Raw genomic sequence first — 12198 nt, forward strand, 5'->3', positions numbered from 1 at the left:
ACGCGCACAGTAACTAACTCATGGACAAAGACTATGGCACATGTGCACGGCATATGCACAAACTCACACAGAGCAGCTCAGAGTCAGTGTCCGGTCTCCTCCTTGACTGCTCTCGACCTCCCTCCTTAAGCCAGGGTCTCTGACTGGACCTATAGTTTATCTGCCTTTCTTTGCCCTCTGTCCCTCTACTGCTGGGGGGGCACCACCTCGCCTGGCTTTGACATGGTGCTGGGGATCTGAACTCACATCCTTACGCTTTTGTGATAGGCACTTAACCAAATTAGCAATTTTTCTAGCTGAGAAAAATTTTAATTTTATGGAAAAATACTATAACGCAATAATGTAAGCTGAGGACTGTGGTATATGCCTGAAATCTCAGCAGTCTGGAGGCAGAGGCAAGAGAATCAGAATGGCCTGGGCTACAAAATAAGGTCAAGGCCAGCCAGAGTTAGTGAGACTGTCAAAAGTCACTATGGAAAAACAAAACCAATGGTTGCATAACAATCATAAAAAAACAAAATTTTAAGTCATTTTTATACTTTGATACTTAAATACTTATGTTCTACAGCGATTTAAAGAAAATGAATCATGAATCATGGTACTTGTAAAATAAAAACTTTACCTTTTCCATTTTTATATGTAACTTACAGAAACGTTAAGCATGTGTGTATGCATACACATGCATGTTTACACATGTGGAGGCATACATGAGAATGAAGAGTGCTGTAGTTTTGGGAGGGAGGTGAAGGAGGGAGGGAGGGAGGGAGGGAGGGAGGGAAGGAGGGAGGGAGGGAGGGAAGGAGGGAGGGAGGGAGGGAGGTGGCGAGCCCAGAGCCAGCTGCTAGTGCCAGTCCGGCTGGCTGGCTTGCAGGGGATCCCTGTCCTCCTCCCGCTTGTTGGTGTCACTGGTGGGCTGTCACAGGCACCCAGGCACTCTGCTTCAGCTGAGCCCCATCCTCATGCAGCTAGCAGAGCAAGGGTTTTAACTGCTGAGCCCACTCTCTCAAGCCCACCACCTCTCTAAGACAGTCCTGCTTACAGCCCAATCTGTCCTCAAACTCCAAGTAACTCACTCCTCCTGCCTCTGCTCCAGTGTGGGCCCCCAGTCTAAGGACCTCTCCTTTTCCATCAGACAGTGATCTAACCAGCCTACCCACATACCGAGCCACACCCCTACCCCAGGAACTCACTTCAAGAAAAATCTTTAAATTTCATTGTTAAAGATTTTTATTGTACAAGTATGAGTTATCTTGCCTATATCTGCATGTATGTCTGTGCACCACATGTATGCCTACTGCCCACAAGCAAGAAGAGAGTGCCAGATCCCTTGCCATATGGGTACTGGAAGCTGAACGCAGGTCCTCTGCAGGAGCAGCAAGTGCTCTTAACTTCTGAGCCATGTCTCCAGCCTGTTTTATTTAGTTATATGTGTCTGCATGTGGGTACTACTTTTAACACACACACACACACACACACACACACACACACACACACACACACACACGTCCTAAGCCTCTCAAGATACAAAACACCAACCTCTATCATTTCTGGCATTGGCCTTAGAATCCACCACTTCCCTTTTAAATCTGCCATGACTCCCTCCCTTCTAAGTTTGAATCCAAACATTCTCTGCAGCCAGATCTTTACATGCACTCTCCTGGAATTTCAAATGTTTTCCTGCCAATCCTGTTCATCCTTTGGTTGTAACATCAATGTTACTTTTAAAATCTTTCATTGACCCATACCCAGAACAGACAGACACACTGCTTTATACTCCTATCTACAGGATGTTTACCGGGACAGACTGTGTTGAAGCCTTGGTCCCTAGGTAGTGACACTATTAAAAGCTGAATGAACTGTGAGAATCCAATCAGCTCATAAGTGAGTGGGTTATCACAAAGTGATGCCTAGCTGGAGGAAGAAGGTGACTTGAGGGCATGCTTTTGAAGGATAAATCTTTCCCTTGGAATACCAACACCCCTGCCCCCTTGCATTATAGTCCATGAAGCATGTTCCTGTTTCCTTGATATTCTGCCTTGCTTCATTCAGGTCTGATGGAGCCAGTAACCATGGGCCAAAACTCTTGAAACCGAACTAATATATATCTTTTCTTCTTTCAATTGTTTATCTCAGGCATTTTTAGTGACATAGATAGATAGATAGATAGATAGATAGATAGATAGATAGATAGATTTGGGCCAGGCAATCTCTTCTGCTGTGGGACAGTCCTGGGCACTAAGATGTAAAGTAGTGTCTCTGCTCTCTTAAGTCCCACTCCTTCAGTATCTGTAACACTACGTGCAGACAAATCTCCCCAGATGAAAACCACTGCAGTGTGGTGCATTATCAGTCGGTCTTCAGACCTTTCACTAGTGACATTTCAGCCCAAGTCACCACTACCATCTGGCAACTGCATTAAGAACTGCACACTAGTCTCCACCCCAAAACACCTCTAAAGGAGGGGAACTCATTCTTCTCACATTGATACTGACCTAAGATGGGCATTTACTGTTGGAGCCTGTTTTAATATAATTGCTTCCACTGAGAACATTTTAAAAGAATCATCTGATAAGGAAGAATATCATTTTCTTTCCTTCGTGAACTGGAGAAAAGGAAAGTAAAGACTCCTTACCTTCAACCCGTGATTCCAAGTGTTTATCCAACTCTGAATCTCTCCTCACTGCTTCATCTGAGACCTTGGGGGCATTTGAAAAGCAAACTAATACAATACTCATGTTATCTCGACTTCCCTGTATATTAAAGAAAGAAAGAAAGAAAGGGGAAATTGTTTCTATGTTTCAACAATTGGCTATTTAGTTCCAGAGTTACTCTAAGCCACCCAGAATGTATACCTTAGATAATCTTATTCCAAAGGATTATTTAAAATACAATCATAAGGAACAACATGTTTAGGAATGACTATCAATGTAGTTATTCTTGGATTTTAATTCTGTGTAACTATTTTTACTCACCAACTCACAGCCTGAGAAATGAAGACAACTTCACACCTACACATTTGAATGTATTTTTCATTCAAAATTACATAATCCTAAGAGTAGCTTAAGCCTAAAACATCCTTTTTTGTTGTTTTTTTTGAGACAGGTTTCTCTGTATAGCTTTGCACCTTTCCTGGAACTCACTCTGTAGACCAGGCTGGCCTTGAACTCACAGAGATTCACCTGCCTCTGCCTCTCAAGTGCTGGGATTAAAGGTGTGTGCCACCACCGCCTGGCCTAAAACATCCTTTTAAACATTTGGAAAATCTCATGCTAACCAATATAACACAACTCTAACTCAGCTTTTCTGAAAATCTGATTATCATGAAACTCAATAAGCTACATAGTAGAAGGAATCAACTCTCAAAAGTTATTCTTTGACTTCCACACATGCATCGCACACTCATGCACACACACACACGTACTATAAATAAATGAAAATGTAAATATTTAATGGGCATCACATTCGAGAAAGAAAATCATTTTTCAAATGATTCTGAAGTTACATCAAACAATGTGATATGCTTGGATTACCAAGTTATAAACACCTGGGCAATAGAGTTTTTTGCTTTTATTCTGTTTTAGAGACAGGGTCTCAAAGCTTGCCTTGAATTTGCAATCCTCCTGCCTCAGCCTAGCAAATGTTGAGAATACATTTTTAAAGTTTCTTTAAGTATATAATTGAGTATCTTAACCTACAAAAGCGTTAGAATTCTTCTTTCCATCGATGACAATGTCAAGCTCTTTGTTTCTGAGATAGTATCACTATATTATACAGTCTAAGCTGGCCATGAAACTCATGCTTCTCTTGCATCTACTTCTGATGAGGTCCCAGGAATGTGTACTAAGCCTAGCAAACACTCTCTTTTACACACCCCACCACCACTTCAGTATTCTAAAAGACTCAATCAGTGGAGGTGGTAATCAGTTTCATTTGAAAATGAGGCTTGCCCAGCAAAGTGAAAGAAGTCAAGGTTACATCCACTCTAGTTGTCTCTGTCATTCTGGCCAGAATTTACACCAGCATTCCCTGACTCCGACCTGCCTGCCACCTTTTGAGAATCCACGCATGACCAAACAGACAGGCAACCTTAAAGAGTAACTACTTCCAGCTTCCAGTGTAATAGGAGCAAGTCTGAAGGGGTGAAAGGCCTTCTTTAGACTCCACAGTCTTTCTACAGACTCCTAAGCTTTGGCAGAAATATATACTCAGAGGTAAAGTATCTAGAAACCAGGACTCTCAATGACCAAAGTAATTTCATTCCACAACAAAACCCACCAGCTTTTGTGACTTACTATTAGAAACACTGCATTTGGTTATACGACTATACATACAAGTGTATCACATGAATATAGTTAAAGCAAACATTGTTTAATCTGAAGAAAATTAAACTATGCAGTAGATATTAAAAACATCAGCCATCACTATGATTTTTAAGACAATTTTATGGACAGATAGAAGGGTTGGCAGACACTTAAGATAAATAGTCTTCTAACCATTTCCTATTTTGTAACAGCAAAACATCATTAAACAGGTCCTAACCAATATGCTTTCTCTAAAAGCTCCGCTTCATCTCTATAGATTATAAACTACAGACCCTATCATTTACAAAAATGAATTTACACTTAGTCCCAGTCATGTGTGATGTCAATGCTGCTTCTATTTCCAGGGAAAGATGACTCTTCCTAAACATAAAGCACAGGTGATCACAGCAGCTGAAAAAGATCCTTCCCGTTCTCCTGTTTATTAGAGACAAACCATAGTCACATGGCTACATAGTCAATATAGTTTTCATTAAGCCCAAGGTTGAAATTGGTTTTTATAAAAAAATCTATCAGGAACAACAAAAAAGATAAGCTATTTAAAAACTTTATTTCAATACTCTTTTTTTTTTTAATACTTCTTCAGTAGACAGCTATAATACACTGAAGAATTTGAGCACTTAATAACAAATTAAGCCAAAGAAGGCATAAATGTCTTTCCATAAATAACGGTATCTAAACTTAGGCAAAAATTTTGACGCAGTTGGTTCTAAAGCTTAATGTTGCATGATTACAACAGAGAGTCCAGAAGTATGTCTCCACACACCCTATGTTGTAGGGTGGGAGGGTTGTTACAATAAAAGTCCCCATGACAATAATAACCAGTGTAATTTAAGAGATGAGGCGGCTACATTCAATGTTTCCAAGGTTTGAGAGGTTGTGTAGTATACAACAGGAACACATCTCAGTAGTAAGTGCATTTTCAAAAGAATGAAGTAAAAATACATTATAATATGTAATATCTTACTGGGACGTGTAGTTCTGTTAAGTCTGAATGTAATCACGTAATACTTGAAACTGGTAACAAAGAATCTGCACTAAGGTGCACCGTGAACAATACTCAGACCCTAGAGCAACTGACTAACCAAGTATTGAATCTCTCCACTGAGCTATACTGGATTTATGGATACTGTACTTCGATCATCAATCCTCTCCTCTACTTAGTGAAGACCAGCCAGGGCCAGTGAGGCAACTCAGCAGATGACGGTGCTGGCTGCTAAGCATGACAAGTGGAGTTCCGGCCCTAGAACCACACCACAGAAGGAGAGAACCAATTAGTACAAGTTTCCCGTAAACCTCCACCTGCAATGGCACATGTGCAAACACACACACACACACACACACACACACACACACACACACACGTTTACTTTTGCGTTTTAAAATGAAGATATTTTCCACAAATTACACTGGAAAAAGTTTTAGAGTTAAACTGAGCTTAGAACTAAAATTATTTTGGGGATAAAGTACATTTGCCATGTTGTAGGAATAAATCAGAAAGACACTACATTTCAAAATACCTTCCTAAATTTTATCCAATGACTAGATCTAGTCCATGTTTTAAATTAAGCAAGTTTCTGATTTAGATGAGCTTCAGTATATAACTGAATTTAAGGAAATCAAGTATCTTAAAAGAATATCAAGTAATATATATATATATCCCCCCTTCCCCCCCACAGGGTTTCTCTGTAACTTTGGACTCTATCTTGGAACTCACTCTGTAGACCAGGCTGGCCCCAAACTCACAGAGATCCGCTTTCCTCTGCCTCCTGAGTGCTGGTATTAAAGGTGTGCACCACCACTGCCTAGCAAGGAATACTGATGTTTTTAAATGTAAGAAAAAGCAACAAGCATTTCATGACCCATTTCTGTAAAATACAGTTAAAAAAAAAATAAACAACAACCTATTTTTATGCTTGTACATCTGTATTAGTAAACATTACTACATGGAAATATACAGCTAGCTGTCAGCAGTGGTTAAGCACTAAATACAATGAGATTAGAAAGAGATGTAAAGGCGAGTAACCTAATTTCTAAACACCTTTGTATTTACAAAAAAAATATACTAATTTCATAATAATAACAACTGGGAAAGGCGGGACAATTATTCAGACACAAAGTACCAATGCAGAATGACCAAGCCTTTCTGCTAATCACTTCTAAAGATAACTAAAGAGTCAGAAAACTTAAGCTCTGCTCTTTACTGTTAGTTATAAACTGTATGACTAACAAGTATCTTTTAATGTCAACTTCCACTTCTTTTCTTGTAAACTAGAAATAAACTTTCTTGCCCGATTACTCTAAAAGATTAAACGCATAAACCTATAAATCATAAAGTGTCACAAATAGCAGCTATATACTTCATGAAATCTGAATCAGTTGGTGAAAAACACCATGAAGAGCAAGAAAATAGCAAGCCCTTGTTTTCTAGACAGGGTCTTTCTGTGTAGCATGGACAGCCTAGAACTTGCTCTGCAGACCAGGCTGGCCTTGAACTCAAGAGAATCGCCTGCCTCTGCCACTGCCCGGCTGAAGCTTGTTTCCTTAGGGACTAATATAAGTAGGATTAATATCTGACCAGAGTCATCGTCTAACACCTGTAACTTAACACTGCTAAATGGCAATCTGAGAAATGATTTCTCATTCACAGCTCAAATGCTAACTACTATCATATGGCTGTTGGCTAAAATACCAGTTAAGTGCTGAGAACAGCACAGGCTCCCAGAGAGCAGAAATTCTGGAATACTGTGATTCCGACAAAGATGATTAGCAAAACATTTCCAGGGTTGATGAGTTAACATACACAAGAGTGTGTGCTATTTAAAGGCATATTAACATAGAAAACACTGACTTCATCTCAATCTCTTGGGGGAAAACTCTACTTAACTGGATCTTCTTTGGCTCTTCTCTTAAAGCAAGCAACACCCACTCAGTATCTGTTTTCCATGGAATTAAACATAGGTACACAATTTCTCCCTCTAAATTTCAAGTGATCATACTCTATTTTACAGTACAGCTAACTCTTGCTTTTATAATACAAACAAGTAGAATAGCAAAATTATGAACTTAAAAATGAAAACAGAGGCTTAATTCCATAAATAACATTCAGTTGTTAGGAAAAAAAATAAGCAACCCTCTATTTTCCCCAAGCATTGGAGTTGTTCAAAATTGACTTCAATCTGAACGCAGAGTTCTTCAAGGGAGTTATGATGATCAATTCCACTCAAGTGGAATGAACTGCTCCAACCTTCTCTGTGTTCCTGTTCCTACTTTGAGATCCCAGGGCAGCCTGTCATCTTTTAACCACTGCCACAGATACTCAATTAATGGCAACTGCTAAGAGCTAGCTTGTAAAGATGTTCCAGCAGCATCAATTCAATCTCCTTCTAAGGGTGAGCCCAGATTCTGAAGACTACATATTTCAGAGAGAGAATACACTTACAACTACACTGTAGTCCAAGCTACCATCCAGAAAAACTTCTGGCTGTTCTCTCATGACCACCTTCTTCAAATACTAGGATGCTTATGCAGTCATGACAACGCTAAAACCAGAGATCTCTCTAGACCATATTGCTGGAGAAAGCAGGCTGAAAAAGCACATCAACGACCTCACTTTAATAAAAATACACACCTTCAGGCAGGTTTAAAAAAACACACCTGTAAAACTGACCATCCAGATAGCTCAGCAACTAGTCACTGGGTTTGATTCCCAGGACCCACACGGTGGAATGAGCACCAACTCCATCAAGTCATCCTCTGACTGCCACTTGTGCACTAGGGGGTAGGAAGGTAAGTTTGCACCCAAGTACACACAGGATGAAATAAAGAGATACATAGTAAAATTTAAAAGATAAACTGTTAAGTGGTTGTGTGATGGAGGGCACACATCTCTAATTCCATTGAGGGACAGGAAGAGATCGGGAAGCTTTTGGAGCTGGCTTGTGAATATATACAAAAACAAACTAGAAAGATTCACACAACAATGGGAAGTACCTGATTTGGGTGAGGAGAAAAGTTTTAGTGTTTTCTTTGAATTTTCAGTTTTTATCTAATTTGTTTTCCATTAACATGCACGTAAGGTTTCATAATTTGGGAAATGCTATCTTTACTTACTAGTCAAGCAAAACATGTCTGCTTTACTCTCAAAAGGCTCCAAGAGAGCTCTCTACTTAGGAGCCTAAGGAGACATTTTAAGAGTTGCTGCCTATTTGTTCATTGACAAACATTCATTGATGGCCTTTATACTAAATTCACCCTGAGAAGTTAAAAAAAAAAAAAAAAATCAGAGAAGCTAAAGTATTGCCATTCAAATCCTTTAAGCTGCATGATGTGTTAACTAACACCAGACCTTAAAGTCTCTTTTGGAAGCTGGCTCTTCATTTTTATGCTAAAAAGGTATTTTACCCATACCAGGTATTTCCAAGGATCCTCTTCATTTTCCTTCCTCTTCAATTCTTTCTCCATTTCTTGACCAAGATGCATTTTAAAAAAAAATATTTACTGGGGGTGGGGAAGCACATTGGGATCAGAGGACAGTTGTGGGAGTTAGTTGTCTTCTGGGGCTTTACCCACTGAGCCATCTCAGTGTCCACAGCATCCTTACAGGCTTGCTGACTATGCTGTACTGTCTACATGTGGAAGGAAACAGAAAGCTCTCACCTAACAGACAGAATCAAACATCACACTCTTGAACAACAGTGTTGCCTCAGCATCTTCAGACACATCTAGACACTTACCAGTTAACTCAAACTTAAATAATTTCTATATATATGCTGTTGAAAGATCTACAAGAATGAACTGAATGTTTTTCTTTTCTTTCTTTTTTTTTTTTTTTTTTGAGATTATATAGACCTGGTTGACCTCAAACTCACAGAAATACACCTGTCTCCATAGGTACCTGTGTATACACCTGGCAGGAAGAACTGAATAATGTAAAGGCATTTAATGGAACAGCCTAATATCTGTAAATCTAGATTTCTTTCTTTCTTTCTTTCTTTTTGCTATTACTGCGCCAAATTACAATTTAGACATTATAAGAATTTCACAAAAATTTTTCCTTAGAATCACAGTTTCCATTAAGCCTTTAGACTTTAACCAGAGATAATAGTATCTCTATGAAAAGACTTGATTACCTTCTCTGTGGGTAATACACTAACCTTGTACAGTTAGATGTAAACTGACAAAAAGGAGGAGGAGATACCTCACTTGTTTCAGCTTTGGTCTTAGCTGCTATGAGGACCAGAACACAATCTGACTAGCTTAGCTTTTGATAAATCTGTCAGTATTTTCTATTGCTCTTGATATTTTAATGTAAGTAGAACAGAATGCTACTACATACATGTTTTAAGCTGTGTCAAATCATGAGTAAGATGGCTACTGCCAACATCAAGAATTTAGATCAGAAGTCATCATTGTACACAGCTACTTCTGAAATATCAACAAGCCATAAAACACTCAAGCTTAATTAATTTGAGATATTTGTTGACACTTAATTTTCAAATTAGAAGGTTTGATCAGATAAAGTTGACAAAAGGGCTTAATTTTCTTGAAGAAAGTATCTGAAAATACACAGTTCTCTAAAGAAAATAGCAAAAGTTATAAAATTTTAAATTTGCTTAATTTACTTACCATGTCTTTTCAAAGTCAACAGTGTTAGTTCAAACAAAAAAGCTTACATACCTTATGTAAACAAGTGTCCACTACCCAATTGCACACATTCTCCAGGTCATCAGAGACCTTAAGCCTAGACTGAACATATTCACAGAGCTCCTCATTACTCATCACATCCCAGATCCCATCACAAGCCAAGATGACAAACTCATCCTCTTCTGCTCTTAAAATCTCAAAGACCTCAGGCTCTGGAGAAACTAGCTGTTCTGTCGGGCCCTTGCCGTCAACACACTTGTAATCATAGTCCCCCAGAGCACGAGACACTGCTAATGAACCGTTCACACGCTGGATCATCACACTGCCTCCTGCATTTTGGATTCGCTCCTTTTCCATTGGATTACAAGGTTTGTGATCCTTGGTAGAAAAGCAGACTTCTCCATTCCTACACAGAACAGCTCGTGAGTCACCACAGTTGATAAAGTAGATGTGTGTAGGTGAAATCAAAACGCCCACTGCCGTTGAACCGCTCCTGTCCATCCCATTTCTGAGGTCAGAAAAGTTACGCATATATTCATCAATTTTCAAAAAGCCAGTTCTGATACCAGTCTTAACGTTTTCCACTGAAGGCTCAAGAGCAGAGTCTGGTATGCCAGCTGCCCTGAAGTCTTCATTAGTAATGATGTGTTCCAATAAATGCGCTGAGCAGTAATTTGCCACTCGGGATCCAGCATGACCATCATAAACTGCAAAATATGACCAGTTTTCCAAGCCGTGAGGAATACCCACAACAGCTGTGTGTGCGTCTTCCATTTCCACTCTCCATCCTTGCATACTGCTCAGGCCATAACGCAAACCATTCCCAGCACCATGAGCATTATGTTTTTCAGTTTTGGGTTTATCCAAAAATGCACCCATGTTTAGTAATGAATCTGAAAGAGAAAAAAAGAAATGGTGTTAAATATTTAAATTGGACATAGTTCATCTATAGTGCCCCATTTATTTTGGACCAACTCATTCCCTATGTATTTTCTACAGGCCCCTGACTTAATGGGGTGACAAGAGCAGTCCCCTGACGCCCTTTTTTTTTGTTGTTTTTTTGTTTTTTGAGACAGGGTTTCTCTGTGTAGCTCTGGAACCTGTCCTGGAACTCACTCTGTAGCCCAGGCTGGCCTTGAACTCAGAGATCTGCCTGCCTCTGCCTCCCGAGTGCTGGGATTAAAGGCCTGTACCACCACCGCCCGTCTCCCCTGAAGCTCTTAAGACACTGATTTCTTTTGAATGACTTATTTATTTTTATTTTATGTGCACTGATTGGTGTTTTGTCTTCGTGTATGTCTGTGTTGAGGATGTCAGACTCTGTGGAACTAGAGTTACAGTTGAAAGCTGCCATGTGGTTGCTGGGAATTGAACATGGGTCCTCTGGAAGAGCAGCCAATGTTCTTAACCTCTAAGCCATCTCTCCAGCTCCTAAGACACTGATTTTTTTTTCTTGTTTTGTTTTCTCAAGACAGGATTTCTCTGTGTAACAGCTCTGTCTGTCCTGGATCTCGCTCTGTAGACCAGGCTGGCATAGAATTCACAGAGAAAAATCCACTTGCCCCTGCCTTCCAAGTACTGGAATTAAAAGTGTGCACTACCACACACAGCCTATAATCCCTGCACTGGTAAAAGGAAGCAAGAGGATTAAGAGATCAAAGCCATAAAGGAGCTCCAGAATAACCAGGGCTGTTACACAGAAAAACCACGTCTGGAAAGAAACTACCAAGCAAGCAAAGAGTTCAAGGCCAGCTTGGGCTACAAGTCTCAAAAAACTAAAGACTGTGCTGTAGCCACACTCAGAATTTTCTAGAGAAAATGGAGAAATACAACTTGTTTAAGATTTTTTTTCCTCCCAATTCAGTTGGGCATGGTAGCATACTCCTGAAATCCCAGATACTTATGAGGTTGAGGCAGGAAGATGAAGAGTTGTCAAAAAAAAAAAACAAACAAAAAAAAAAACCAAGCAGCCCTGAGCAAGCAAGCAGCCCTGGGCAAGCAAGCTACTGCTTCTGGCTGTAGCAACTTACTACCTGCTTCCTCATTTCAGTCCCTGCTCTAATTCGCAGCTCTGAATAAGCCTGACTGAGTTTAAACCACCCATATACCTTTGGAGTGTATTTATTCTTTCACAAATTACTTTTCTATAAAGTTCCAAACTGATCTTACTTTAAAGCTGTGTGCCATTATAAAGATTTGCTTTTTTAAAGCATTATAAAGTGCCACGATCATT

The 12198-nt window shown here is 39.6% G+C and overlaps 1 protein-coding gene across 7 annotated transcripts in view; it reads right to left on the reverse strand.

Annotated features, from left to right (window-relative positions):
* Ppm1b (protein phosphatase, Mg2+/Mn2+ dependent 1B) overlaps window positions 1-12198 on the reverse strand; it is a 75763-nt gene that overhangs the window by 32726 nt on the left and 30839 nt on the right. For all 7 annotated transcript variants that reach the window (XM_036170662.1, XM_036170659.1, XM_036170660.1 and 4 more), the window contains exons 2-3: window positions 9999-10858; window positions 2633-2750 (exon numbers count right to left, since the gene is read on the reverse strand). In XM_036170662.1, the coding sequence (XP_036026555.1) occupies window positions 2633-2750; window positions 9999-10844 (964 nt within the window). In that variant the 5' untranslated portion in view covers window positions 10845-10858. The remainder of the gene's footprint in view (window positions 1-2632; window positions 2751-9998; window positions 10859-12198) is intronic.

This window comes from Onychomys torridus, chromosome 21 (assembly GCF_903995425.1).
Source record: "Onychomys torridus chromosome 21, mOncTor1.1, whole genome shotgun sequence".
NCBI classification, from domain to species: domain Eukaryota; kingdom Metazoa; phylum Chordata; class Mammalia; order Rodentia; family Cricetidae; genus Onychomys; species Onychomys torridus.